At 56.8% G+C, this 26,550-nt stretch overlaps 5 protein-coding genes across 5 annotated transcripts; 2 read left to right on the top strand and 3 right to left on the bottom strand.

Moving 5' to 3' along the window:
- Nucleotides 1-845: 845 nt before the first annotated feature.
- Nucleotides 846-2,409, bottom strand: Wdr83os (WD repeat domain 83 opposite strand). Its single transcript, XM_090337681.1, has 4 exons — nt 2,328-2,409; nt 2,140-2,245; nt 1,293-1,390; nt 846-1,205 (listed from the first exon to the last, which is right to left on the bottom strand). Exons 1-4 carry the CDS (start codon nt 2,375-2,377, stop codon nt 1,139-1,141), a joined length of 321 nt encoding a protein of 106 aa, XP_090193807.1. The 5' UTR covers nt 2,378-2,409; the 3' UTR covers nt 846-1,138.
- Nucleotides 2,410-2,520: 111 nt separating this feature from the next.
- Wdr83 (WD repeat domain 83) lies at nt 2,521-10,054 on the top strand. Its single transcript, XM_090337543.1, has 9 exons — nt 2,521-2,839; nt 2,916-3,036; nt 3,125-3,230; nt 3,568-3,616; nt 3,697-3,823; nt 8,218-8,285; nt 8,379-8,487; nt 8,569-8,683; nt 9,785-10,054. Exons 1-9 carry the CDS (start codon nt 2,737-2,739, stop codon nt 9,932-9,934), a joined length of 948 nt encoding a protein of 315 aa, XP_090193669.1. The 5' UTR covers nt 2,521-2,736; the 3' UTR covers nt 9,935-10,054.
- On the bottom strand, nt 9,977-14,854 carry Dhps (deoxyhypusine synthase). The gene is made up of 9 exons (XM_090337751.1): nt 14,521-14,854; nt 13,693-13,857; nt 13,425-13,546; nt 13,246-13,342; nt 13,078-13,164; nt 12,033-12,138; nt 11,819-11,922; nt 10,228-10,353; nt 9,977-10,160 (listed from the first exon to the last, which is right to left on the bottom strand). The coding sequence occupies exons 1-9, from the start codon at nt 14,725-14,727 to the stop codon at nt 10,065-10,067; spliced, it is 1,110 nt and encodes a 369-aa protein (XP_090193877.1). The 5' UTR covers nt 14,728-14,854; the 3' UTR covers nt 9,977-10,064.
- Nucleotides 14,855-16,979: 2,125 nt separating this feature from the next.
- Gng14 (G protein subunit gamma 14) lies at nt 16,980-17,504 on the top strand. Its single transcript, XM_090337700.1, has 3 exons — nt 16,980-17,118; nt 17,202-17,294; nt 17,379-17,504. The coding sequence occupies exons 2-3, from the start codon at nt 17,202-17,204 to the stop codon at nt 17,502-17,504; spliced, it is 219 nt and encodes a 72-aa protein (XP_090193826.1). The 5' UTR covers nt 16,980-17,118.
- Nucleotides 17,505-18,124: 620 nt separating this feature from the next.
- On the bottom strand, nt 18,125-24,935 carry Fbxw9 (F-box and WD repeat domain containing 9). The gene is made up of 10 exons (XM_090337068.1): nt 24,472-24,935; nt 22,494-22,633; nt 22,288-22,416; nt 20,195-20,307; nt 20,024-20,115; nt 18,991-19,139; nt 18,789-18,902; nt 18,587-18,676; nt 18,448-18,513; nt 18,125-18,289 (listed from the first exon to the last, which is right to left on the bottom strand). The coding sequence occupies exons 1-10, from the start codon at nt 24,878-24,880 to the stop codon at nt 18,215-18,217; spliced, it is 1,377 nt and encodes a 458-aa protein (XP_090193194.1). The 5' UTR covers nt 24,881-24,935; the 3' UTR covers nt 18,125-18,214.
- Between the last annotated feature and the right edge of the window lie 1,615 nt (nt 24,936-26,550).

The following is a 26,550-nucleotide window of genomic DNA, read 5'->3' as shown; positions in this document are numbered from 1 at the left end:
GTGGCTAGAAGCCAGGGTTGATGAGAGTCCTGTGATGTCTCGTGGGGACTGGGACGTTGGGTAAACGTTGCCGGAAGCAAGAGGCATCCAGCCTGGTTCGGAAGCACCCGGGATCCTATAGACAGGTGGAGGGCACGGACTAGCAAGGTAGGACCCGGGGTGGTTCATGCCTTCCCAGCTGCTATCAGTACAGCAGAGACTACGCAACAAGTGAACTGCAGGGCTGGGGGTGAGATCTGTAGCACAGCACCTGTCTAACACGGGTGGGAGGACACACACAAAAACAATGCCTGCTGGGTGCCGTGGCTCACCCCTGTATTCCTAGCTGAATATTCAGGAGGCTGAGGTCTGAGGATTGCAGTTCAAAGCCAGCCCAGGCACTAAAACGTCTGTGAGACTTTTTTTTTAAATTATTTTTTTGTGGGTCGTGGGGCTTGAATTCATCCTGGGAGCTGTCCCTGAGCTCTTCAGCTCAAGGCTACTGCCCTATCCTTGAGCCATACCCCACTTCCCGTATTCTAGAGGTTAATTGGAGATAAAGAGTCTCAGGTCCTTTTGTGCCCAGGCTGACTTTGAACAGGAGATCCTTAGATCTCAGCCTCCCAAGTAGCTAGGATTACTGGCATGAGCCACTGCGCCCCAACTATGTGAGACTCAGATCTCCAATTAACCACCAGAAAACCAGAAGTGGCACTGTGGCTCAAGGGGTAGGGCAGTAGTCTTGCAATAAGGAAGTGAACCACCAGAAGGCTCAGCCTGGGACCCCTCAATGGACGACCCCTCCATGCAGGCCTAAGTGGAGGAACTGGAGCACTCAAATGAACAGAAGAGAGGTCACAACAGGATGGCTGGAGTGAAAAATTTTATTATCAACCACTTTACACAAGAAAACAAATACATTCTGAAATATGAAGTGTTTCCCCCACAGCAAGTTGGGTAGGCAAGGGTAAGCCTACGGCTTTCCCCTCTACAATGGAGGAGAAGTGGGGCCCTAGGGAAGAAGTCTGGTTCCCTCCATCCAGCTGGGGGCCCTGAGCCCATGTAGGACAACAGCTGAGGGAAAGAGGTGGAAGCAGCCATAGGCTCTGCCAGGAAGTTGGATAAACAGAGTCCACAATGTAACCCCTTGGGGCTGACATCACCAGGGGGGCGTCATGGGCTGAGGGTTCTGCAGATAGGACATCACCACAGCAGAGATAGACAGCCTGGGACAGTAAAGAGCTGTCAGTCTATCAGTCCTGGGTGACAGGCCAGGGATCCCCCGCCCCTTACTCAGGCCAAGCCTTACTTACATAAAGCTACTCATCATCTGCTTAGTGTCCTCCGAGCTCCGGGAATTGGCAAAGCTGATGAAGGAGCAGTAGACAGCAACCCAAGCACACCATTTCAGCTGAGGAGAGAGAGATGGGGCCAGCCAGGTGGGTTAGAGGCAAGCTGCCAGTCACATTCCTATGAGGCACTTCCTGTCCACTGATTGTTCTTTGTGTAGCTCAGACTTTGCTCCCCTTCACCCACTGAGTCAGGTCTTATCCCTCATACACTTCTTATGTTTCATCTGTCTGTGCACATGCATGCGTGTGTGTGTGTGTGTGTGTGCACGCGCCTATACTAGTCCTAGGGGCTTGAACTCAGGGCCTGGCTGTAAGTGGCCTTTTTGCTCAAGGCTGGTAGGGTGCTCTACCACTTGAGCTATAGCTCTCCTCCCCCCCTCGTACCCCCCTCCTCTCCCCCCACCCGGTAGTTTACTAGAAGTAGGAGTTTCACGGACTTTCCTGCCTGGATGGATGGCTCTGAACCACGATCCGCAGATCTCAGCTCTCTGAGTAGGATTACAGGTGTGAACCGGCGGCCTGTGACTCAAGTACAAGTTTCTGCCTTGCATGGCAGGCTTCCCGGAGGCGCTAACGGAAGGTGATTCCAGACAGATGAGGCCACAGAAGCCAGCAGCACCTGTGCATAGCCAACCTGTCCCCAAGTACCCAGCTGAACCTCAGTTTCCACTTCTAACACTGGGCCTTTCCTCCTCAGGCTTCGTCCCAGCCCGGGCCCCAGGCGACCTCGGGCCCCACCGCCTCTTCCTCTGCGCTCCCGTCTCGTGGTGGGGCGGAGCCACACCCCGGACACTCAGGCGTCGCCCACCTTAAGCATGAGGCCGCACATGCTGAAGATCATGCCCAGCAGGTTCATGTAGTCCGGCGTCGGGTCGTCCAGGGCCGGGTTATTCTCGCTCGGCGGGGGCTTGTACCTGCGGCAGGTTCACGGGTCACAGCGGAAGAGCCCCGCCCCCCCACGCGCGCGAGCCGCGGTCAGCTCGCCGGGGTCCTCACCTGAACACTTTGTTGGGCCTCCGGGGGTCCGACATATTGTTAGTGGACATAGCCAGACTGCGACCCGGTCACGCCTCTTCCGCCGCGAGAGTGACAGCTTCCGGCGTGGCGGGGGGGGCTTTTCAAGTAACACCCGGAGCCCTCACGCTTCCGTTCCGGCTGGCAGGCGCCAGAACTATCCACCCCCCCACCGCCCCCAGCCCCAAGTCAGAGGACGCACAAGGTCCTTGAAGAGCTCAGGAAGCCTGAGATCGGACGTCCGTATTCCCGGAAGCGTGGCGGAAACGGCGAGCCCGGAAGTGGGGAACCGGAAGCGTCTCGAGGGGGACGACGGTGACGTGGCACCGCGCGCCGCTCCTTCCCTGTCTCGGTGCGGACGCCCTGGCGAGGACGCCGGGAGCCCGGCACGATGGCGTTCCCTCAGCCCAGGCCGCGGGCCCCGGAGCTGCCGCGGAAGCTGTGGAAGACGCTGGACTGCGGCCAGGGGGCCGTGCGCGCCGTGCGCTTTAATGGTGAGCTCCCCCGAACGCCCTCCGGGCCCTCCCGCGTCCGGCGCGCGGCCCGTGACGCCCAGCCTGCCGCCCCCAGCGGACGGCCACTACTGCCTGACGTGCGGAAGCGACAAGACCCTCAAGCTGTGGAACCCGCTGCGGGGGACGCTGCTGCGGGCCTACAGCGGCCACGGCTACGAAGTGCTGGACGCGGCCGGGTGAGCTGGGGGCGAGGCCCGGGACGCGGGCGGGCGCCCAGGCCGCCACCGAGCGGAAGTCGACGTTGACTCCTGTCTGGGTCTCCAGCTCCTTCGACAACAGCCATCTCTGCTCCGGCGGCGGGGACAAGGCGGTGGTGCTGTGGGATGTGGCATCCGGACAGGTCGTGCGCAAATTCAGGGGCCACGCCGGGGTAAGCAGGCGCGGGGGGGCGGAGCCTCTCACCTCCTCCCTTCTCTACTCCTCGGACCCCTGTGTGGTTCGACTGTTTGTTTTTGTGCCCGTGCCTATGCGTGAACCCAGGGCCCGAGCTTCACCCCCTCGAGGCTAGCGCTCTGCCACTGGAGACACTTCCGGCACTTTGGTGGTTAATTGGAGATGAGAGTCTCTCGGACTTTCTCAAGTCTCAGCCTCCTGAAGTAGCTAGGATTAGAATTGCCGGCCGGAGCCGCCGGTGCCTCCGGGAGCCCTGGTTTTAGTCCTGCCTTCCAACGCTTCCTTTCCATTGAGTAGCATCTCCTGTTTCTCAGAAGGTGAACACGGTGCAGTTTAATGAAGAAGCCACGGTCATCCTGTCTGGTGAGTCTGAGGCCTGGTAGGAGGAAGTAGGGGGGCTGTCCAGCACCCCCAACCTGACCACCTTCATGCTGGCCTCACAGGCTCTATTGACTCCAGTATCCGCTGCTGGGACTGCCGATCTAGGAGGCCCGAGCCCATACAGAAGCTGGACGAAGCCAGGGATGGCATATCCAGTGTAAAGGTGTCAGACCATGAGGTCCTGGCAGGGTGAGTGGATGCAGGACCCCTGTCCACCCTGGCAGCCCTTGGAAACCAAGTAACTTCTCTGTGCTTAGATTCTCATTTGCATTCCTGGGCTGATGGGGTGGCTTGTAGCTCAGGAAACAGGAAGGCCTCCCAGAAACGTTTTAGGCTCCATTTTTGGCAGGGAACAGACTTGAACTCAGGGCTTCTCACACGCATACATTTTTTTTTTTTTTTGCCAGTCCTGGTGACTGAACTCAGGGCCTGAGCACTGTCCTTGGGCTTTCTCAAGGCTAGAGCTCTACCACTTGAACCACAGCGCCACTTCTGGCTTTTTCTATGTATGTGGTACCCAGGAATGGAACCCAGGTCTTCATGCATGCTAGGCAAGCACTCTACCACTAGGCCAGGGCTCTGTCCGAGCTCTTTAGCTCAAGGCTATCTCTACCATTTAAGCCACAGTGCCACTTCCAGTTTTCTGGGGGTTAATCAGGGATAAGAATCTGAAGGAAGCTGAGCATGGTGGCTCACACCTGTAATCCTAGCTACTCAAGAGGCTGAGATCTGAGTATGGAGGTTCAAAGTCAACTGGGGCACTAAAGAATGAGAGACTGTTATCTCCAATTAATCACTAGAAAACAGGAGATGGGGCTGTGCTTCAGAGACTCAGGGGTAGGGTGGTAGCCTTCAGCTGAAGAGCTCAGGGAACGTGCCCAAGCCCAGATTTCAAGCCCCATGACCCACCAAAAAAAAAGTGTCTCACGGACTTTTCTGCCTGGGCTGGCTTTGAATCTCATTCTCTTGAGTAGCTAGAATTACAGGCTTACAGGTGTGAGCCACCACCTCCAACTAGCTTTTTTTTAAAATCTTATAAAGCTGAGGGATGATGGACTGGAATGTAGCTCAGTGGCAAAGCACATGCCAGGACCAAAAAAGAAAAGCCTCCCTCCCCCCAAAAAAGCTGTGGGATGGGGTCATAGCTAGAAGCCAGGTTTACAGAGGGGTCACAGTTACATGTGTTAGGTAATAGAGTACATTTTTTTTGGAGTGGGGGGAGGGGGTCAGTGAAGGGGCTTGAACTCAGGATCTGGACGCTGTCCTTGAGCTCTTTTGTTCAAGGCTAGTGCTCTACCACAACTCCATTTCTGTTTTTATTTATTTATTGTGTGTGATTAATTGGACTTTCCTGCCTGGTCTGGGTTTGAACCTCAGTCTTCAGATCTCAGCCTCCTGAGTGACTAGGATTACAGGTGTGAGCCACCAGCACCCTGCAAGAGGACATTTCTTTTTGGACAAGGCCTCCCCATCCCTTGCTCTCTCCCAGTTTTTTCCTCCCATCCCCACCCATAGTTGCATAGAGTTCACTTTGCTCGTGTCTGGTGAATACCACTGTTGTGTTTGCTCACCCTCTGTGCCTCCCCCGTACCCTCCCAGAGTCAGATAAACAAGACAAAAAGAGAAGAAGAAAACGGGAACAAAGAAAAAAAAAACCTCCTTTCCATTTCCTGGAGTTCTTTTTGATAACTATTATTTGTGTGTTTTTGCCAGTCTGGGGCTTGAGTGCAGGGCCTGAGCACTGTCCTTGGACTTTCTCAAGGCTAGAGCTCTACCATTGAGCCATAGCACCACTTCTGTGTTGTTGTTGTTTTTTTTTCCATGTATATGGTACTGAGGAATTGAACCTAGGTCTTCATGCATGCTAGGCAAGCACTCTACCCCTAGGCCAAACTCCTGGCCCCCCTAAATATTTTTTATATGATCAGATGCACATAGCCGTTGTGCCTTTGCATTCCTGTCCAGAATGCCTTCCTGTGGTTCGCTTTGCTTGTTTGATCAAGGCTGGCACTCCACTACTTATTATAGGCATGAGACTATATATGTTATTTTTTTAAATAAAAGAAGGGAAGTAAGTGCTTACCATAACTATGGTTTTGTGTAAGAGTTAAGGGAAAAAGGAACTTCTCTGTCATGCAATTGGTCTGCTGGGGGAAATCCTGCAGTAGTCTGTCTCCTGATTTTTCGGAAGTTCAAATAATACTTTCAGTTTGCTGATGTGGAATTGCAGTGTGGGCAACACCGTGTGTGTGTGTGTGTGTGTGTGTGTGTGTGTGTGTGTGTGTGTGTGTGTGTATGTTTGTTCAAGTACTGGGGCTAGGCATTGTATCTTTGTGTCCTGCTCCTAAGAATATCTTCCTTTGGTTCACTGCTTTTTTGATCAAGGCTGGTACTTGCCACTTAAGCCACACCACCACTTCTAGATTTTTGCTAGTTAATTGGAGATGAGTCTCTGGGATCTGTCTACCTAGACTGGCTTTGATTCTCAAACCTTTGCCTTCTGAATAGCTAGGATTATGGGTGTAAATCACCAGCACCCGGCTTCATGTTGAATTTGTTTGTTTGTTTGGTCATGGGGGCTTGAACTCTGGGCCTGGGTGCTGTCCCTGAAGCTCTTTAGCTCAAGGTTACCGCCCTACTCCTTGAGCTACAGCACCACTTTTGGATTTCTAGTGGTTAATTGGAAATAAGCCTCATGGACTTTTTAGTGCCCAAGCTGGCTTTGAACTTTTATTCTCAGATCTTAGCCTCCTGAGTAGCTAGAATGACAGGCGTGAGCCACTGTGTCCTGCTTACATATTGATTTTTTTTTTATCTAATCTGTTTGGTCCCAATGTGGCCAGTGAAATGCAAAGCAATGGCTTCCTGAATTTTATACCCATGGACTGCCCATTTGTCTGCTTTTAGTCTTCAAACCCCAGGAAGGATGTTGCTCACTGGAGGACTTCTTAGATCTCATAGTGGAAGAAACTGCCCGTGCTGGGACAGTAGCTGTGCTCCAGCCCTGTAACTCCAGAAGGGGGTCGGGTTACCACAGAAGGGTTAATCCCAAATCATAAGCCAGCCTGGCTACATAATAAGAGCCTGTCACAGCCGAAAAAGAAAGGGAAAGATAAAAGTACATGGGGCTGGGAGCATGGCCTAGGATTGTCCTGGTAGAACCAGCGCTGGTCTAGCATATGTGAAGACCTGGCTTCAATTACTCGACAGCATATACATAGAAAAAGTTGGAAGAAGCCGGGCACGGTGGCTCACGCCTATAATTCTAGCTACTCAGGAGGCTGAGATCTGAGGATCCAAGTTCAAAGCCAGCCCGGACACAAAAGGACTTGAGACTTTTATCTCCAGTTAACCTCTAGAAAACAAAAGGAGTGGGACTTGGCTCAAGGGTACGGTGGTAGCCTTGAACTGAAGAGCTCAGGGTTCAGTGCCCAGGCCAGAGTTCAAGCCCCCATGACCCAGAAAAACAAACAAACAAAAAGGCTGGAAGTGGTTCTGTGGCTCAGTGGTAGAGCTCTAGCCTTGAGAGAGCCCAAGGACAGTGCTCAGGTCCTGAGTTCAAGCCCCGTGACTGGCAAAAGAAAAGAAATACAGCTGACAAGCAAGCAATCCTAGCTAAAGAGTCTGAGATCTCAGGTCATGGGTCAAATTCAGCCAACCAAGAGAGTCCATGAGACTAATCTCCAGTGAACCACAAAAAGGTTAGAAGTACAGCTGTAAAATGCTACTCTTGAGCAAAAGAAAAAAGCTCAGGGAGGGGCTGGGAGTGTAGCTTAGTGGTAGAGTGCTTGCCTAGCACGCACACACACCAGGGTTCAATTCCTCGGTACCATTTACATAGAAAAGGCGAAAAATTGCATTGTGGCTCAAGTGGTAGAGCTCTAGCATGGAGAAAACCCAAGGACAATGCTCAGGCCCTGAGTTCAAGCCCCAAGACTGGCAAAAAAACCCCCCAAAACTCAAAGGCAGCACCAGGCCCTGACTTCTAGCCCCAACACACACACACACACCCACAATGTAGTAACGTAGTTCCACATCATGTAACTAAAACTAAGCCGTTTAAACTTCCATAAAATCAGGAACAAGACTACAGCCTCAGCATTCATGACATAACTGGGAGCACTTTCCATGGTAGCAGAGGGGACAGGGTTGGTGGGGTGAGCACAGGCCTGTGAAGTCAGGAACCCCAAAGCGTAGGAGAGGGTGCCATCTAGCGTAGGACTGGGGGAAGAGCAAGCACACGAGATCAGGGGAATGCCTTCAGCAGGTGCACGCTGGCTGCAGATGCAGTGTTTGCTCTGGGTTTTGGTTTTTGGGGGGAGTGCTGGGGTGGAACATGGGGCCTCATCTCGAGCTACAACCCACCAGATGCGCTGTTTTAGGTCTACATGTAGGTCACCGGATGGACTTCCTTGGCAGTTGATGTGAAGGGAGGTGGGGAAGGGGCTCTGGGGCTGTAGGATCTGTAGGAGACAGGTGTCTCATGCCAGAACTGTCCAATCCCACCCCTGCTCGCGGGGTGGGCGGGAGCACCCCGGTTGCAGGAACTACCTGCAGCCCACCCTGCCCACCCTCTGCTGCAGCTCCGTGGACGGCCGCGTGAGGCGCTATGACCTCAGGATGGGGCAGCTCTTCTCAGACTACGTGGGCAGTGAGTATAGCCCAGCCGTGGGGAACAGACAAGGGAGGGGGTGGGTGGCCAGGGACACTCCAGCCTCACCCCTCCTGCCTGTCCTCTGGCCAGGCCCCATCACCTGCACCTGCTTCAGCCGTGACGGGCAGTGCATCCTGGCATCCAGCCTGGATTCCACCTTGCGGCTCCTGGACAAAGACACCGGGGAGCTGCTGGGCGAGTGAGTCTCCTCTGTCCTGGGGTCCTTTCCCCTCCCCTAACCCAGGGGTCCTCACCAAGACCGGATCCCGCCCACCCCCAGGTACACGGGACACAAGAACCAGGAGTACAAGCTGGACTGCTGCCTGAGCGAGCGGGACACGCACGTGGCCAGCTGCTCCGAGGATGGCAAGGTGTACTTCTGGGACTTGGTGGAGGTAAGTTAAAGCCCGGGTACCAAATGGGTACCAAATAGGTGGCGGCAGCTGGGCCCACAAAACCAGGCTGAGTCACTGGGTCAGACCCTGGGTGAGGGGAGTGGAGGGCAGGGAGAGGTGAGCAAGCTGGATTTACCTACAAGTGTCTTCGGGTGTGGGTGCCAGCCTGACCTGTCCCCACCTGGTAGGGAAGCCAGACTGGGGCCTGGCCAGGCCACCCTGGCTTAGCAAAGTGGGCTCTGGGGAGCTGAGGCCGGCCCGGTCAGACGAGGCCTGTGAAAGGGCAGGGACTGGAGGCCAGGGGCAGGGTTGTGTTTTTGTTGTATCCGTTGTGAGGCTTGAGCTCAGGGCTTGGGCACTGCCCCAGAACATTTTCGCTCAAAGTTGGCAATCGTAGTTAGGACTTTGAGCCCAGCGCCACCCCCAGTCTTCTGGTGGTGAACTGGAGATGAGTGTCCTGCTTTCCTGCTGGACTGGCTATGAACCACAGGCCCCAGATCTCGGCCTCCTAAGAGCTGGGATGACAGGGGTGAGCCACCAGAGCCCAGCCTGGCCTGCCCACCTCGGAGGCCCGAAGAACAAATGGCCTCTAAGGGGGGACACACAGCAGGACAGGGTCGAGACATAGGAAGAAGCATACACGGCCCTGCCTACATGACAAGGGAGTGCTTCTCATTGGACTGCTTTTCCATCTATGGGCAGATGAGGGCTAAGGGGGGCGGGCACCCGAAAGCTGTGGCTCAGTGGCAGAGCATCTGGTAGCACAGGCACCATGGTGAGTCCTATCCCCAACCCTGCAAAGGGGAGGGGGGGGGAGAGAGCACAGGGAGCCTTGGCCTAGTGGTAGAGTGCTGGCCTAGCATGCATGAAGCCCTGGGTTCCATTCCTCAGTACCACATACACGGAAAAGGCTGGAAGTGGTCCTGTGACCCAGATGGTAGAGTGCTAGCCTTGAGCAGAAGCAGCTCAGGGACAGTGCCCAGGTCCTGAGTTCAAGCCCTAGGGGATGGTGGTGAAGGCTGAGGGTCGGGGGGGAGCGCTCCAGGCACAATCCTGGGTATGGAATCAGCTGGCCGCTGGTGACCACTCCTCCCTCACCAGGGTGCCCTGGCACTGGCCCTGCCTGTGGGTCCAGGGGTGGTACAGTCGCTGGCGTACCACCCCACAGAGCCCTGCCTGCTGACAGCCATGGCAGGCCGCGTCCAGTGCTGGCGGGAAGAGGGTTTCCAGGCAGAGGACGGAGCGGGCTGACGCCCAAGACCAAGACCTGAAGAACCAAGAGACCATTTATTCCAGAGACAGAGTTGGCCGTGGAGTTAGGGGGGCTTTTATACAAACTAATAAATAGGGGCGTGACCTTCCTGACTCCTGCTGGTTCTTCTCAGTCCTCATTCTTCTCAGGCGTGAAGGCATCTGCTTTCTGGGCAAAGGTCTCTGCCACGAGCAGGGGGAAGACCAGCGAGGCATCAGCATAGACCTGCAGAGGGACAGGGTGAGCCGGGGACCCAGGGGGCCAGCGCCCCAGCCAGCCAGCCAGCGTCTACCTTGACTGGCTGTGCGTCCATCCGGATCTTTCCCCAAGACACAGCTTCGTCAGGCCGGGCACCCGAATCCGAGCCATCAAACTCCTGGGCCGTGTTGATGTACACCGCGTAGTCGGCGCCGTTCCTCTGAGGGGAAGAGGGGGCAGGAAGGTCAGCCAGGACACGGGAATCACCACACATGGCCAATCCCTCATGGGGAAAGGTCTGGCCAATATCCAGGGATATTGGCAAGATTCAGTGTAGAAAGTTCCATGCCTGAGGGGCCAGGAGTGCAGTGGCAGAGTGCTTGCCTAGCATGCACGAAGACTGGGTTCCATTCCTTGGTACCATATGTAGAAAAGCCAGAAGTGGTGCTGTGGCTCCTATGGTAGAGTGCTAGCCTTGAGAAAGCCCAAGGACGGCGCTCAAGCCCTGAGTTCAAGCCCCAGACTGGCCAAAAAAAAAAAAAAAAAAAATTCCACACTTGTGGTCTGTGACAGGTCACAGATCAAGTCAGAAACCGTGCACAAGAACCCGTGTGCACGCTGTGTGTCCCGCTCACCCGGGTCTCGCTGTGGAAGGGTGCACAGCCCCTCATCCAGGGTGCTTCCCTCCCAAGCCTCTCTGAGAAGGGAGGCTGAGGCAGGAAGACCTTGAATGCAGGAGTTCGCGTCCAGCCTGGGTGAAGAGGCCTGGCCTCCGCACACCCTAAGGAGTCAGGCACCGGTGGCTCACACCTATCATCCCAGCTGCCCGGGAGGCTGAGATCTGAGGATGACCAGTTCAAAGCCAGCCTGGGAGGAAAGGTTCTTATCTCCAGTTAACCAACAAAAAGCCAGAAGTGGAGCTGTGGCTCACGTGACAAAGCCCTAGTCCTGAGCACACAGACCCCCACACACGTCCCTCAGCTGTCCCCACCTCCAAACTCCACCCCCTCCACGGTGCCACCAGGTCCTGGGCCACTCACTTACCCCACCACCATCTATCTGTTCCCTCCGTGGTCCACCCAAGAGTGCTGGAGGCCCCTCTCCCTCAGCAACTCTCCAAGCCCTCACCACCGGAGGAGCACTTTGCCCTGGAGCAAACCCCCAGCTACTTGCCAGGCCCCCGCCAGCCTCCTGGCTGTTCTCTGCCTCCTTCAGTCACCCAGGGCCTTAGCGCTGGCTGTCCTTTGGCCAGGGCTTTCCCAAGGCCTCTGCCCATGTCAATTTCTTGGAAACTTTTTTTGGGGGGCGGGTGGGGGAGCAGCTGGTCCTGGGGCTTGAACTCAGGTCCTGGGAGCTGACCCTGAACATTTTTGCTCAAGGCTGGTTCTCTACCACTTTAGCCCCAGCTCCGCTTCTGGCTTCTGGCGCTTAACTGGAAATGAGTCTCAAAGGCTCTCTGCCCAGACCGGTTTTGAAACGCCATACTCAGATCTCAGCCTAATGAGTATAGCCCGAGCCTGGCGCATGCATCCTCCTGCACACGGGCTCACAGCGTCGCCCAGGCTGGCATCAAACGCCTAGGTCCCCTCAGCTGAGACTCCAGGTGTGCATCACAGCTGTGGCCTGCATCTCGGACCCCACACCTGCACGGCGGGCTTCGGCGCGGTCCAGGGAGCTCCACTCACCATGAGGTTGGCGTTGGCAATGTGGTGCTTGACCACACCTCCGCCCAGGATGATCATGCCCGTGCGCTTGGCGAAGACGGCCTGTGTGTTGATGAGCCGCAGGTCTGCGGAGAGAGGGCTGCGCTCGGCTCCCGGCTCAGAGGCCCTCTCCCCGCTCCCCTGCAGCTGGCTCAGCAGGCCCTCTCCCCGCTCCCCTGCGGCTGCAGCGCCTCACCCTCCACGATGTCCAGGACCAGGCCCGGGTTCTTATAGGAGTGGAAGAAGATCATGTCGCCTAGTGAGCCATCGGTGAGCGCGGGGCTCAGCACAGGGATGTGGTTCTGAGGGAGGACAGGCGGGTGGTGACTGCAGCTGAAAGCCTGCAGGGGCCGCCCGAGCTCCCCGCCCAGTGACATCCCTGGAATTTCACTAGCTAGGAAGCTAGGATGACAATACTCCCGCCCCAGCAGGAGGAGGAGGAGGTGAGAACTTATACAGAAAATTAGCAAAAGCAAAGGCTGGGGACCAGGAGTTTAGTGCTTGATTAGCATGCATAAAGACCTGGGTTCGATTCCTCAGTGCTAGAGACATAGTGGTAGAGCTCTAGCTTGGAGAAACCCAAAGACAGTGAAGACAGGGGAGAGGGAAATGGGGACCAGGATGTGAGAAAGGGTAGCAATGTTTGTGAACTAACGCACTGTCTATCTGGTGAATATAATGTAACCATTCTATTAATTACAATAAAAAAACATATGGAGGAAAAAAAAAGATTTATGAGGAAAAAAAAAGAGTCTCAGGGACTTTAGTGCCTGAGCTGGCTTTGACCCTCGATCCTCAGCCTCCTGTGTAGTTAGGATTACAGGGGTAAGCCACTGCGTCTGCCTTGTGAGACTCATCTCCATTGAACCACCAGAAAACCGGAAGCAACACTGTGACTCGAATGGTAGAGCACTAGCTTAGAGCAAAAGATTTCGGGGACAGCGCCTTGAGTTCAATTCCCAAAACCGACATAAAAGAAAAAAGGGGGGGGGATGCTGAGAGTGTTGCCTAACAGTAGAGTGCCTGCCTACCATGCGTGAAGCCTGGGGTTCGATTCCTCAGTACCACATAAAGAGAAAAAGCCAGAAGTGGGGCTGTGGCTCAGGTGGTAGAGATTTAGCCTTGAGAAACCCCAAGGACAGTGCTCAGGCCCTGAGTTCAAGCCCCAAGATGCCACCCCCCCCCAAAAGAAAGCTAGCACATGCCAATGCCTGTGACCTCTGCCCCTGCCCAGCCCTCACCTTCTGGGCCCAATAATACACTGAGTCTGGGTTGTTGATCTCCTTGCCTAGGCGGGCAATCATCTTCGAAGGCGTCCACTTCACACCCTAGAAGTGGGGGATCAGTTTTAGTGCACACGTCCAACTCCACTGTGTCATGCCACTCCCATGCTCACACTTCAGTGCCACCTCCGTGTTCTGTTCCAGAACCATCTGGTCCAGGATGGGCATCAGCCAGTCCTCAAACTTGCAGTAATTGTCATTGGGCACCAGCAAGTTCCCGATCCTGGGGGACAGGGGACATGGTTGGAGTCAGTCTACAAGACCCCCCTCAGCCCAGCTCTGCCCAATTCCGTCGTGGCCCTCACCGGTTGATCCCATTCTCCCGGAGTTCCTTTCCCCTGAGGCTGAACTCGCCCAGGTACGTGGGGGCCAAGCACTTGATGAAGTCCTCCTCCACACCGCCCGCTGTGGTCACCAGCACGTCCACCTGCAGCCACAGAGCAGTGAGGTTGGCCTTTATTCTTGGCAGGCCTCCAAACATAAGCCTTCACTCATGAGCCTCGGTGGGGAGCCTGCTACACAGCAAAAAAAAAAAAAAAATGGAGGGACCAAAGCCACCCCTGTGATCCTCACCATATTGTGCTGCACCAGGTAACGGATGGTCTCCCGGAGGCCTGAACTGATGAGGTTGGATGTATAGCCCAAGAAAATGGTGCAGCCAGTGAGCGGGCGGCGGCTCTGAGTCAGGTCTGCGTGCTGGTCTTCATCCTGTGCCAGGGGCTCCAGCTTCTTCTCGATCTGGGTATAAAGGCCAAATTCAGGCGCTGGCCCCAAACCCCAGGCAAGGACCCCACGTGGGTTCCCCAGGTCAGATTCTACCTCTTGGCCCTGGACAATCAAGGACCTGGCATTACTCCCTACCCCGACCTCAGGACACACACCAGGGCAATTCGGTCCCCTGTGGGAATCAGAAAGCATCAGTCCCCTTCACCACACTGAACTCCCGCCCCCTGATTGGACCTCTCCCGGAGACACGCCCCCACACGCAGCAGGCCCCGCCTCTCCACCTGATTGGACCTCTCCCGGAGACACGCCCCCGCACGCCGCAGGCCCCGCCTCTCTCCACCTGATTGGACCTCTCCCGGAGACACGCCCCCGCACGCAGCAGGCCCCGCCTCCCTCCCCTGATTAGACCTGTCCCGAAGACGCGCCCCCCTCGCACGCAGGAGGCCCCGCCCCGGGAAGGCCCCGCCTCCCTCCACCTGATTGGACCTCTCCCGGAGACACGCCCCTCCACGCAGCAGGCCCCGCCTCTCTCCACCTGATTGGACCGCTCCCGGAGACGCGCCCCCTCCGCACGCAGGAGGCCCCGCCCCTGGCAGGCCCCTCCTCCCTCCACCTGATTGGACCTCTCCCGGAGACACGCCCCCGCACGCAGGAGCCTCCGCCCCCGGGCCTCACCATGGCGTTGACTTGCTGCACTGCGCGTCCGAAGTTGGTCGCCTGGAAGCCGGTGGTGCCGAAGGCCGACAGGAGCGCGCGGTAGTCCACGCCGCGGTTGAAGTCGTAGCCCCGGACCTGCGTGCTCTCGAGCGGCAACGCCGAGCTGTGCTTCAGCACGGCGGCCAGCGCCGCGGCGGGCGCCTCTTTTCCCGGGAAACCCTCCATCCGCCTGCGGCTGGGCTGCCGGGTCAGAGCCGCCCTGGCCGGCTCCGCGCCGCTTCGGGACCCCGGCCACTCGCGTTTCTGCCAACGCAGGAAGCCCGGCCCCTTAAAGAGCCCGGGCCGGAAGTCGGAAGTTCCCCGGTCACATGACCGGCGATAGCCGTCCAGGGGCGTGTTCCTGGCTACGGATGCCCGGAGGAGCCACTCTTCCCTGCGCGGGCAGAATCGTGATTCCTCGTCGTGTCCCGCAGTCTCCACGCAGGACATTAGCCCAGTTCTTCCTCAGCTGCCATTCCCCGAGAAGCCTGCCACTGGGTCTGGAATCGGGGGCTGACAGCGCCCCAATGTTGTCCCCCGCTTCAGAAAGACTCTTGAAGTACATGAAGTCTGACCTACACGCGGGACCGGGCGAGATCCTGAGATTTAGCGGGAAGAAGGGGGAACGTGTGTGATGGAAAGAACAGAAAAGTACCAACGAAGTCGAGTTCCACTGAGGATCTCAGGATGATCAGTGACAAGAAAGGGTGTGGGTGGGGGCGGGTATTGGAGGACAGGTGCCTGGAGAAGTTCCCAAGGGAGGTGTCTGAGAAAGGCCCCACACAGAGATCCAAGAAGACACCATTTTCCCCCACAGGATCCATTACCACCAGTGCAAAGGCCCCGAGGTGGGAAATCAGAACCTTCTTGACACCCTCACGGAATCTCCAAGTTGGCCGATATGGACTGAGGTGGCTCAAGTGGTGGAGCGCCTGCCGTAGCAAGCATGAGGCACTCAGTCCAAACCCCCGTGCTGTCCAAATTGACCTTGCTGATTCCCTCCCCAACTGACCCTTCTGCCTGTCAGGAAATGCCGCCCCCTCAACTCACGTGCGAAGCTAAAACCTGGGGACGTTCGCTTCAGGTGTAACTGTGTGCTAGCGAGGCCCAAGATTCAATCTCCAGCATACTGGGGTTGGGGAATTGTAGGGCTTGCAGTCCCTGAGCATTCTTGCTCAAGGCTAACCCTCTACCACTCTGAGATACAGCACCACTTCCAGTTTTCTGGTAGTTAACTGGAGATGAATCTTTTGTCCAGGCTGGCTTCAAACTGTGATCCTCAAATCTCAGCCAGCCGGGGCCAGGAGTTTGGCCTAGTGGTAGAGTGCTTGCCTAGCATGCACAAAGACCCGGTTCTATTCCTCAGTACCACATATATGGAAAAAAAGCAGGAAGTGGTGGTGGCTCAAGTAGAGTACTAGCCTTGAGAAAGCCCAAGGACAGTGCTCAAAAAAAAGGTGGGGCCAAGCAGCAGCACTCTGAGCTGAAGACAGGTTTTATTGACTTGTTTTATCTCAGTCCCAGGACTTGAACTCAGGATTTCATATTCTTGCTTAGCTTTTCTGATCAAAGCTGGTGTTCTACCATTTGAGCAACAGCTCCACTTCTGGCTTTTTGGTGGTCACTTAGAAATATGAGTCTTATGGACTTTTCTATCCAAGCTGGTTTTGAACCTTGATCCTCAGATCTCAGCCTCCTGAGTAGCTGGGATGACAGGCGCGAGTAAGCAGGTGCCCAGCTTAGCTTGTTTCTTCTTTCTTTTTTTTTGTGGGGCATGGAGCTTGAAATTGGTCTGGGTGCTGTCCCTGGACTCTGCAGCTCAAGGCTATCACCCTACCCCTGGGCCTGGGCACTGTCCCTGAGCTCTTCAGCTTAAGGTTGCCACCCTACCCTTGAGCTAAGCCCCACTTCCCATTTTCTAGACGTTAATTGGAGATAAGAGCCTCAGGTTCTTTTGTGCCCAGTCTGGCTTTGAACCTTGATCCTCAGCCTCCTGAGTAGCTAGGATTACACGTGTGAGCCATCAGGCCCCACGCCCCGGCTTAGCTTGTTTCTTTTAACTTTTGCTGTTCAGGAGCTAGAGCCCAAGGCCTCTCACAAAGCCCTCTACCACTGAGCCATGCCTCCAGCCCCAGGAAGGTGCGTTTTCCTCTAGGGCTGAGAAATAGCTGGAGAGAATCCAGTCCCCTGGGGGTGACAGAGTGTGGCCTGAGGGAGAGGAGAGAGAGGGTAGGTGTGGAGCCAGGCAGAAGCAGCATGGCAGGGGTGGCAGAGGGCGAACAGTCAGTAGGGGGCCCAGCAGGTTAATGAGAGGCCTGGTGTTCTTGCTTCCTCAGCCAAGTTGTTCAACCCCCAGGGGACAGAAGGGACACGTGACACCAGGGCAGCCACTGGGCCTCCTAGGGCAGGGACCCCCTCTGCTGTGGCAGCTGGTGACATTTCACTGGGTTCTGGCTTCAAAGTCTCTGTAGGGGTTGAAGAGGCCAGGCTGGTGGGGGAGGGAGCAGAGCGGGGTGGCTGTGGCCAGGGAGGACAAGCAGCCAGGCATCGTCAGGTCCTAGGCAGAAGAGGGTTGAGGTGAGCCTGGCTGGTCACCCCAGGCCCCACAGGAGGCAATGCCATGGCTGTGGCTTGCTCACCGCCTTCTCCCCTCCCCCCAGATGTCCAGCAAGGTGGCGATGGGCAGTGACATTGGACAGGCCCGCCGGGCCGTGGAGCAGCTGCGGATGGAGGCTGGCATTGACCGGGTGAAGGTGAGGGCAGGGCGGGAGAGGTGGGCATTGTGGGGCTAGGGAGAGGGTGGCTGCTCAGGCCTGGCTGACCAGATGGGTCTGCAGGTGTCCAAAGCAGCCCGAGACCTGCTGCAGTTCTGCACGGAGCAGGCCAAAAGTGACCCCTTCCTCGTGGGCATTCCAGCTGCCACCAACCCCTTCAAGGAGAAGAAGCCTTGTGCTATCCTCTGACCCACCCCTTGGCCCTGACCACTGGGGAGCCTCCAATAAACATGACATGATTGCTCCTTGCAGCTCACCTGGACCGGGCTGGGGGTGGGGGCCAGGGCTCCGCTGTGGGCACAAGGGATCTGATCTCCACCCAGGCCCCCTCTCCTGCCCCCCCAAATCCACCCCTCGGGCCCAGACCCCAGCCAGGGCAGTCACACTGGCGCTGCCCCCCTTCCCAGCAGCACACTTGAGGGTCGCCCAGTCTCCCTACACGCGGCAGCCGCATCTGCTTGCTGCTCACCATCCCTCCCGCCGGGCCCCAGGCACGCCCCGAGGCCCCCAGTCCCCGCGGCCGGTGGGGTGGGCAGTGACCCCACACTCCAGACCGCGCCTGTGCACTCCACCATGTTTATTTCCAAATAATAACAAAGCCAGGGCCCGGCCAGGTGAGGCGGCGCCCACCTGGCACCCCGGCAGCACCGGGCGCCGCGGCAGGGGGCAACCGGGCGACACCGTGAGCCCTTTCCACAAACCCCACCAAGGCCCCGGGGAGAGAGAGCAGCAGGCCCGGGAGACCCGGGAGGGGCCCCGGCCGGGCGGGACCCAGCCAGCCCCGCCCGGGCCTGGCGAGGGCGCGCGGGGCAGGGGCAGCACCAGGCCGGGCAGTCCCCGGAACAGGCCGGCTCGCAGGGCCGGCCGTGCGGAAGGCCACGTCGTCCTCCTCCGCCGGCTCAGGCCTGCAGCCTCCAGACCTCCAGCGACAGGCCTCCCGAGGCGGCCACCACCACGTTGCCCTCGGCGCAGATCTGGACGGGGGGACGCGGGGGTCAGGCGTGGGGGCGGAGCCGGGCGGGGCGTGGTCATTTGCCGGGGCGTGGTCATTGCCGGGGGCGGAGCCGGGCCGGGGCGGAGCGGGGGCGTGGCCATGACCGGGGGCGTGGTCATGGCCGAGGGCGGGGCTTACCCCGTTCAGGACGCTGTGGTGGCTGCGGGTGCAGATGGTCCAGGGCGGGTCCGTGGGCACGTGGACCTGGGAAGGGCAGAGGTCAGAGGTCAGCGCGTCGGGGCTCCGGCGAGAGGGGGCGGGTGGGGGCCGTCCTCACCCGGATAGTCTTGTCGATGGACGTGGTGTACAAGGCCCCCAGCGAGTGCTTGATCCCGGTGATGTGCGACCTGTGGCCCACATTGAAGGACTGCGGGGCGGGTGGGGGGGGTCAGGTGGGTCAGGTGACAGGCGCTCACTCCCAAGCCAGCCCCGCTCCCCTCCCCTCCCACCGAGGGCCGGCCAGGCCGCGGCTGGCACACCCGGACAAGCTGGAAGCAGCCGGTGCGGTTGGCGAAGACCTGCAGCTGGCCCAGGTTGTCGCCGGCCCAGAGCTGGGGCTCCTGGTAGGACATGCAGAGCAGGTAGGAGTCCATCTGCAGACAGAACGCAGGACGAGCGCTCGCACCGGGCCGGCTGCGGCTGGGTCCCTCAGGCACCCCCAGAAGGGAAGGGGAGCCCCACCTGCAGCCGCTGCCGAACACGGTTGGCTCGCCGGTCGAACACCACCAGGGTGCGGTCCTCGCTGCCCGAGATGATGTGCCTGTCGTCGGCCAGCAGCGCCAGGACGGCGCCCGAGTGCAGCCGCCAGTTCTGCAGCAGGGCTGGGCCAGCTTGCAGGGTAATGGGCATGGAGGGGCATCAGAGGCCACTGGCACCCCTGCTCAGCCCTACACCCCGCAGCCCTCCCTCCTGCCAGATACACAATCCCCAGGGCCCCTCCTCCCGCACCCTCGCCCTCTCCCTCCTGCAGTCCCTCCAGCTTGCCCTTTCTTTCTTGTTTTTAGTTTTCAATGTTTTTCTTTTTTGCACTAACGGGCTTCAAACTTGTGGCTTTGCATGTGTTCCGCGGGCACTCTGCCACTTACGCCATGCCTCAGCAGCCTTTCAGTGCCACAGAGTAAGAATAAATGGATAAACCACAGAAGTCAGGCGTGGTGGTGTGCATGCCATAATCCCAGCTCCTCTGTAGGCAGAGCTGGAGGATCTGTGAGAGAGGCTGGCCTGGGGAAATCATGAGGCCTTATCTGAAAAGTAACTACAACAGAAGGGCTGGAGGGGGGGACTCGAGTGGCAGAGGTCTCTTGAGTTCAAACTCCAGGGTCATCAAAAGAAGGAAGGAAGGAGGGAAGGGGGGAGGGAGGGAAGGAAGGAGGGAGGGAGAGAGAGAGGGAGGATGGATGGATTCATGCCAACTGCCCAGGTGCCAGGAGGGAACCTGTGGCCTGTATATACTATGCCCTGTGCTCTACCACTGAGCTATGCTCCCAGCCCACTGAGATTTTTACAAATGAGGTAACTGAGGCTCAATGGTGCTTGGCAGTCACAGGGCTAAGAAGTGGGAGATGAGGATTCCAATCTAACCGTGGGGTACTGCCGGCCCCAGTAGGCCTGGTGGCCCTGCACCCCCATGGCACAGTCACGAGTGGGCCACTGGCTGGGTAGGTATGCCTGGGGCAAGTCGACAGAGCCACAGAGGCCCAGGACTCTGACCCACCTCGGGGGTCGTAGAGGGTCACCTTCTTGTCATAGGTGCCGGCCACCAGGATGTCAGGGCGGTAGTCAAGACACAGCACAGCCGCCTTGCCCCTGGGGACACAGGAAGCGCCCAGCTGAGGCAGGGGCCACACGGGCCCTCCACCCCAGCCCCTGCCCGAGCCCCTCACACTTTATCTCGCCAAACTGCTGCCCGTCAGCGGCCATGTCCCATAGCTTCACCGTGCTGTCCCAGGAGCCAGAGCACACGTGGTGGTCCTGCGCCGCCAGCGACCACACCCAGCCCTGTGGGATGGCACCGCAGTCACGCCAGCTCCCACGCCCAGCGGGCCAGGGGGCAAGGCTGGGCTCAGAGCCATCAAAAGACTCACCCTGAGCCACCCAGCTTTTTTTGTTTTGTTTTGTTTTATTTTTCCTTCACAGTCCTGGGGCTTGAACTCAGAACCTGGCCACTGTCACTGAGCTTTTTTTTTTTTTTTTTTTTGCCAGTCACGAGCTTGAGCACTGTCCTTGGACTTTCTCAAGGCTAGAGCTCTACCACTTGAGCTTCAGCACCATTTCTGGCTTTTTTCTATGTATGTGGTACCGAGGAATCGAACCCGGGTCTTCATGCATGCTAGGCAAGCACTCCACCACTAGGCCAAACTCCCAGCCCCTCACTGAGCTTTTTTTGCTTAAGGCTGTCACTCTGCTATTTGAGCCACAGTGCCACTTCTGGCTTTTTCTGTGTATGTGGTACTGAGGAGTTGAACCCAGAGCATCATACATGCTAGGCAAGCACTCAACTGCTAAGCCACATCCCCAGCCTGGCACAGCTTTTCTTCTATCAGGACCAGAAGCACTGGTTTTTAACTTACGGATGGGAACCGGGGACTTGTGAGGACAAACCAAGTGCTCTGCCACTCATCATGCCTGGAACTCAAGGAACAGTGTCGTGACAGAATGCTCAAACAAGCTGGACACTGGTGGCTCACTTCTGTCATCCTAGCTACTCAGGATCTAAGGATCACAGTTCGAAGCCAGCTGGGCAGGAAAGTCCATGAGAATCTTATCTCCAGTTACCTACCTGAAAACCATAAGTGACACTCGGGCACAGCATTAGCCTTGAGCACAAAAGCTCAGAGACAGCTCCCAGGCCCTGAATTCAAGAGCCATGACCCTTCCCCCAACCCCCCCCCCAAAAAAAAAGGTCTCAGGCAATTCAAGAATTCTTGTTTTTGTTTTGCTTTTGTGGTGTGTGTGTGTGTGTGTGTGTGTGTGTGTGTGTGTGTGTGCATGCGCTGGTCCTAGGGCTTGAACTCAGGGCCAGGACTGTCCCTGAGCATGGTGCCCAAGGCTGGCGTTCAACCAACCACTGGAGACGCAGCTCCACTTCCAGCTTTTCTCTGGTTAACTGGAGAGAAGAGTGTCCCAGACTTTTCTGCCCTGTCTGCCTTTGAACCTCAACCCTCAGATCTCAGCCTCCTGAGTAACTAGGTTTACAGTCTGAGCCACTGATGCCTGGACCAGGAATTCTTACTAAACTCCAGCTGTAGAATGAGGTCAGCAGAAGGAACCTGAAACCACTTACATTTCGGGAACTCTGCAGTCTGCCTGTGCCCTGCATGTTTTTGCCCCTGTCCAATTCCGTCATGTGCACTGAGTGAGGGAAATCTTCCAGACTGTGACACTCTACCATATAGGAAATCTCATTAATCTCAGCCTGGGGATGTGGCTCCAGTGGTAGAGTGCTTATTTATCACGCATGAAGCCCCAGGTTTGATTCCTCAGTACCACAGAAACGGAAGAAGCTGGAAGTAGCTTTGGCTCAAGTGTTAAGAGTGCTAGCCTTGAGGAAGAAGCAGCTCATGAGAAGCTCATGAGGCTACAGATAGCCCAGTCCAGTACAGAGAGCCTATGTCAAAACAAAAGGGCTGGGCTGGGGGTGTAGCTCAGTGGTAGAGCACTTGCATGGCATGCACCAAGCCACCGGTTCAATCCCCAGCAATCTCCTCTTCAAAAACACTGTGCCCCAGCTGGGCCTGGTGGCTCACGCCTGTCATCCTAGCTACTCAGGAGGCTGAGATCTGAGGACTGAGGTTCAAAGCCAGCCGGGGCACAAAAGTCATGAACGTTCACATCACTGCATAACCCATCTCCACGCAGTCTCACCCTGGCAGGGGCCCAGTGATATCGCACAGGTCACATGAAGTCCCACAGTTACTGTGGAGCAGGACTGGAACCCCTTCCCACCCCACACGCTGCCTCCCCACGCGTGGCACTCACCTTGTGGGTGCTGTTCTTCTCTGTGCCCAAGGACTTGACCAGCACCTGACTCGGCTCCTCCCCCAGCTGCCGCAGGTCCCACAGGTTGACATTGCGATCGCGAGAGCCAGACAGACAGAGAGTTCCACCCTGGCAGGGGAGCAAAGACATGCAGCCTGAGCCTCCCGGGCCCACCTCGGCCTACCCTCCCCACAAACTTCCCTCACCTGCAGCAGCAGCACTGAGTCAATGGAGGCAAAGTGCCCGTCGGACAGGCAGAAGTACTCAGCCCGACGCCCGTCCTCTGCCCAGCGGGCCAGGTGGTGCTCCAGCTCGATGCAGGCTGTCGGCCAGTCAAAGTCCTCCTCTGTGGGGCACCATGCAGGGTCCCCTTTGGGCACCAGCTGGACGGACGAGCCCACCCCTGGCTGCCAGACTTAGCTCGAGTACAAGCTAGATTGTTCCAGGTAGACCCAGGCTCTGGCCTTAGGGACAACTTTCACCCACCTCCTAGCCTGGTCACAGTCACTGCTCACCTCAGTTCCCAAAGACTGGGCTTCAAGGCCATCTTTTTAGGATTCATCCTCCAGCCCACACCAGCCAGATGGTAGCCTCAGGAGGCTGAGGTTTAACCTCAGTCCTTCAATCATCAGGCTGGGGTCTCATGACCAAGCCTTCCTAATTGGGTCTGATCATCTTAGCTACTCTGTGTGTGTGCATACACATGTGTATACACGCCCACGCTGGTCCTGGAGTTTGAACTTGGAGCCTCAGCCCTGGCCCTGAGCATATTGGTTTTTTTTTTTTTTTGGCTCAAGACTGGCACTTTTTATCACTTGAGCTCCATTTCTGGTTGTTCTGGTGGCTAGAGATAAGGATCTCAGGGACTTTCCTGCCCCGGCTGGCATGGAATAGCAACCCTCAGATCTCAGCTTCCTGTGTAGCTAGGATTTTAGGCATGTGTAATTAGGGTCCAGCTTCCTAGCTCTTTTAGAGATAGAGACAGAAGGACCTTGAATTGCAGCCCAGACAGCACATAGTGAAACGCTGTTCAAAAACAAAATACAAAGCTGGGCACCAGTGCCTTATGTCTGTAATCTAAATACACAGGAGGCTATCAAAGTTCATTGGTCAATTGTTAATTGGAGATAAGAGTCTCATGGCCTTTCCCGACCAATAGCTCATTCCTGTAGTTCTAGCTAGTCAGGAGGCTGAGATCTCAGGATCACTGTTGAAAGCCAGCTAGGTAGGAAAGTCCATGAGAATCTTATTTCCAGTTAACCACCTATAAATCAAAAGTGGTAGAGTGCTAGCCTTGAGCTGAAGAGCTCAGGAACAGAGCCCCGTGACCAATCCAAAACAAAACAAGAGTCTCATGGCTTTTTCTGCCCAGACTGCCTTTGAAGCTTGACCCTAAGATCTACCAACCTGAGTCCCTAGAATGACAAGCTTAAGCCACTAACACCTGGCTTATGTATCCAACTCTTCTCCAACTCTTCAAGAGAATATCTGGCTAGGAATGTGGCTTAGTGGTCGAATGTTTGACTAGCATGCATGAAGCCCTGGGCTCCATTCCTCAGTACAACATCAACTGAAAAAGCTAGAAATGGCACAGTAACTCAAGAAGTTAGAGTGCTAGCTTTGGGCAAAAGAAGCTCAAGAACAGTGGGCAAGCCCAACTCCCAGGAGAGGAGAAGGGGGAGGGCATGAAGTGTCCCACAGCCACATCTTGAGACACCCTGACCCAGGAGCCCAGCTCCTCTGCCTACAGATTAGTGGAATGTCAGAATCAACATGTCTAAACCAACAATATCAATCCGTCCCTGTCCTCCATCCTAGGCCATCTTCCCCCACCCCCTGTGGGCCAATAAGCCTGAGGATTCTTGAGGTCATTCTGAGCCCGTGAACAGCCCAAGACTTAAGTCTCAAGTGTTTTCCTGCAACAGGTGTTAAGACTTTGACACCAGCTGGGAAGCCTGGTCGGGGACCCTAACTGGTGAAGCCTCAGGATCCAAATGTCTGCTTCATGTCTTACCTAGAAATCACTCTGGCACCACCTGAAACGACCTCAGCCTCCAAGCTCCCAGCTGGATGAGCCCCGAAGCCTGCTTTTAGTGGGTGCTTATGGCTGCCTAGATATTTCTCCCCACCCCCATCCTCCAAGCCTGACCCGGGCGCGCGTCCTTGGGTCCCAGGAACGCGCACCTTCCACCACTGGGTAGGGCGCGCGCACGCGGCGGCGCGCGCGCAGCCTCCAGGTGACGTGGTCACACAGCAGGTCCCGCAGCGCGTGACACACGCGCGGCAGGACGTGGAGCACGAGGCGCGCGTCCAGGTAGGCGCAGATCTCGAGTAACAGCTCCGGGGGGAGGCTCAGCAGGCCCGGCCTACCCACGGTCGGGAGCTTGGCTGCGGCCCTGGGCTCCACGGCGCCCGTGGACGCGGCGGGCGTGGACAGCAGCGCGGCACACGGCGGCGTAGCCCTGGGTTGCAGCGGGCTGAGCACGCGAGCCACGTAGGCCTCGGCCTGCGCGTCCGGATCCGGCTCCGGCTCCAGGTCCGAGTCGTCGTCCCAGGCGCGAGGAAAGTCGCAGGGCTCTGGGGAAAGCTCCATGACGACCTGGTGGGCGCGGCCAGCCCGGCCTCTTCAGCCGCCAACCCCGCGTCTCGTATCCTAGGCAGCGCGGGGGCACTTCCGGCGCCGCCTGATGACGTCGGGGCAGACCGGAAACGAGCCGGCGGGGTGGGGAAAGCGGCCGCGCCAGGCCGCCTCCTTCGAGCTGCGCCTCCGCATGGGAACTTGCACGTTTTACCAGCCTTCAGAGAAGAAGCGGAGGCGGACGCTGGGCCTCAATGGACAAGCTGCGTCTCTGGATGGCCCAGAACTCGTAATCGCCCCGGGCCGGGGCCCAGCCGCTGGGATGAGAGCCGTGCTGCCCCGAACCTCCCGGCCGGTGCCCGGCCAGGCCTTCTGCTCACCGACGGCACCCCGCCCCTGGACTGATGCTTCCAATCCAGCTTTTTGTTGGGATTATTTGAAATGGAGTCTCAAGGACTGGTTCTACCCCAGCTGGCCGTGACCCTCAATCGCGAAATGTGGCTGCCGGTACCAGGGCTTGAACTCAGGGCCTGCCACTCAACGCTGGTACTCACCAGCCGGCAGTCTGGCCTAGTGGTAGGGTGCTTGCCTACCGTACATGCATGAAGCCCTGGGTTGGATCCCCTGGCTCCACATACAGAGAAAAAGCCAGACATGCCCCTGCGGCTTAAGTGGTACAGTGGTAGCCTTGAGTACACAGACGTTCAGGAACAGTGCCCAGGCCCTGGGTTCAAACCGTCAGACCTGGGCCGAGTGTGGCCTAGTGGTAGAGTGCTTGCCTAGCATGCATGAAGACCCGGGTTTGATGCCTCAATACCACACACATAGAAAAAAAGCTGGAAGGGGGCCGGGAGTTTGGCCTACACAGAAAAAAGCCAGAAGTGGTGCTGAGGCTCAACTGGTAGAGCTCTGTCCTTGAGAAACCCAAGGACAGTGCTCAGGCCCTGAGCTCAAGCCCAAGGTCCTGAAGATAGACACAAGGAGCATTACACAAAATCTTCCCCTTCACAGAAGTTAGGGGCTGTGCTGTGTAGATCAAGTGGTAGAGTGCACAACAGAAGCCTTGGGTTCAATCCCCAGTACAGGAGGCTAGGAGGTAGAAAACAGGCTTGGAGGGTCTCAAAACTAATGCTCCTCAGATTTACTCCCAGATTTGAATTGTGAGTATTCACCCTGCTTACCCTTTTTTTTTTTTTTTTTGTGGCCAGTCCTGAGGTTTGAACTCAAGGCCTGAGCACTGTTCTTGGGCTTTACCACTTGAGACACAGCACCACTTCCAGCTTTTTCTATATATGTGGTACCAAGGAATCAAACCCTGGCCTTCGTGCATGCTAGGCAAGCACTCTACCACTAGGCAACACTCCCAGCTCCCCCCCCCCCCAGCTTTTATTTATTGACATAGTTTTTCCACTCAGGACCTCCGCAGTCCTTGAACAAATACGCATTACCAGTAGAACCACAGCTCTACTGGATTTTTGGAGGTCATTTGGAGAACAATTTCACAGGTGTTTCTGCCCAGGCTGGCTTCAGACCATGATCCTCAGATCTCAATCTCCTGAGATGTTTGAATTACAGTTGAGCCACCAGTGCTCAACTTTACTTTTGAATTTCCGAGACAGGATCCTCTTTCTAACAACCTGGACTCACCATCCTCTTAACCATAATCACAGGCTCACCTGGGAGGC

Source organism: Megascapheus bottae, chromosome 1 (assembly GCF_031878675.1).
Source record: "Megascapheus bottae isolate mThoBot1 chromosome 1, mThoBot2.hap1, whole genome shotgun sequence".
NCBI classification, from domain to species: domain Eukaryota; kingdom Metazoa; phylum Chordata; class Mammalia; order Rodentia; family Geomyidae; genus Megascapheus; species Megascapheus bottae.
The sequence above is the reverse complement of the archived record's forward strand: the minus strand, read 5'-3'. Positions and strand labels throughout refer to the sequence as shown.

Bases quoted from the DNA above. Each gene is read 5' to 3' on its own strand.
- Wdr83 (XM_090337543.1), top strand. From the start codon at position 2,737: ATGGCGTTCCCTCAGCCCAGGCCGCGGGCCCCGGAGCTGCCGCGGAAG. The intron at 3,037-3,124 runs GTGAGCTGGGGG...CTGGGTCTCCAG, and splicing joins GAAGTGCTGGACGCGGCCGG to CTCCTTCGACAACAGCCATC. The intron at 8,488-8,568 runs GTGAGTCTCCTC...GCCCACCCCCAG, and splicing joins ACCGGGGAGCTGCTGGGCGA to GTACACGGGACACAAGAACC.
- Fbxw9 (XM_090337068.1), bottom strand. From the start codon at position 24,880: ATGGAGCTTTCCCCAGAGCCCTGCGACTTTCCTCGCGCCTGGGACGAC. The intron at 22,634-24,471 runs GTGCGCGTTCCT...GGTGCCCCACAG, and splicing joins GCCCTACCCAGTGGTGGAAG to AGGAGGACTTTGACTGGCCG. The intron at 20,308-22,287 runs GTGAGTGCCACG...GCCATCCCACAG, and splicing joins AGAAGAACAGCACCCACAAG to GGCTGGGTGTGGTCGCTGGC.
- Gng14 (XM_090337700.1), top strand. From the start codon at position 17,202: ATGTCCAGCAAGGTGGCGATGGGCAGTGACATTGGACAGGCCCGCCGG. The intron at 17,295-17,378 runs GTGAGGGCAGGG...ATGGGTCTGCAG, and splicing joins CTGGCATTGACCGGGTGAAG to GTGTCCAAAGCAGCCCGAGA.
- Wdr83os (XM_090337681.1), bottom strand. From the start codon at position 2,377: ATGTCCACTAACAATATGTCGGACCCCCGGAGGCCCAACAAAGTGTTC. The intron at 2,246-2,327 runs GTGAGGACCCCG...AACCTGCCGCAG, and splicing joins AGGCCCAACAAAGTGTTCAG to GTACAAGCCCCCGCCGAGCG. The intron at 1,206-1,292 runs GTAAGTAAGGCT...TTACTGTCCCAG, and splicing joins CAGATGATGAGTAGCTTTAT to GCTGTCTATCTCTGCTGTGG.
- Dhps (XM_090337751.1), bottom strand. From the start codon at position 14,727: ATGGAGGGTTTCCCGGGAAAAGAGGCGCCCGCCGCGGCGCTGGCCGCC. The intron at 13,547-13,692 runs GTGAGGATCACA...CTGTGGCTGCAG, and splicing joins ACCTGGTGCAGCACAATATG to GTGGACGTGCTGGTGACCAC. The intron at 13,343-13,424 runs GTGAGGGCCACG...CCTGTCCCCCAG, and splicing joins CGGGAGAATGGGATCAACCG to GATCGGGAACTTGCTGGTGC.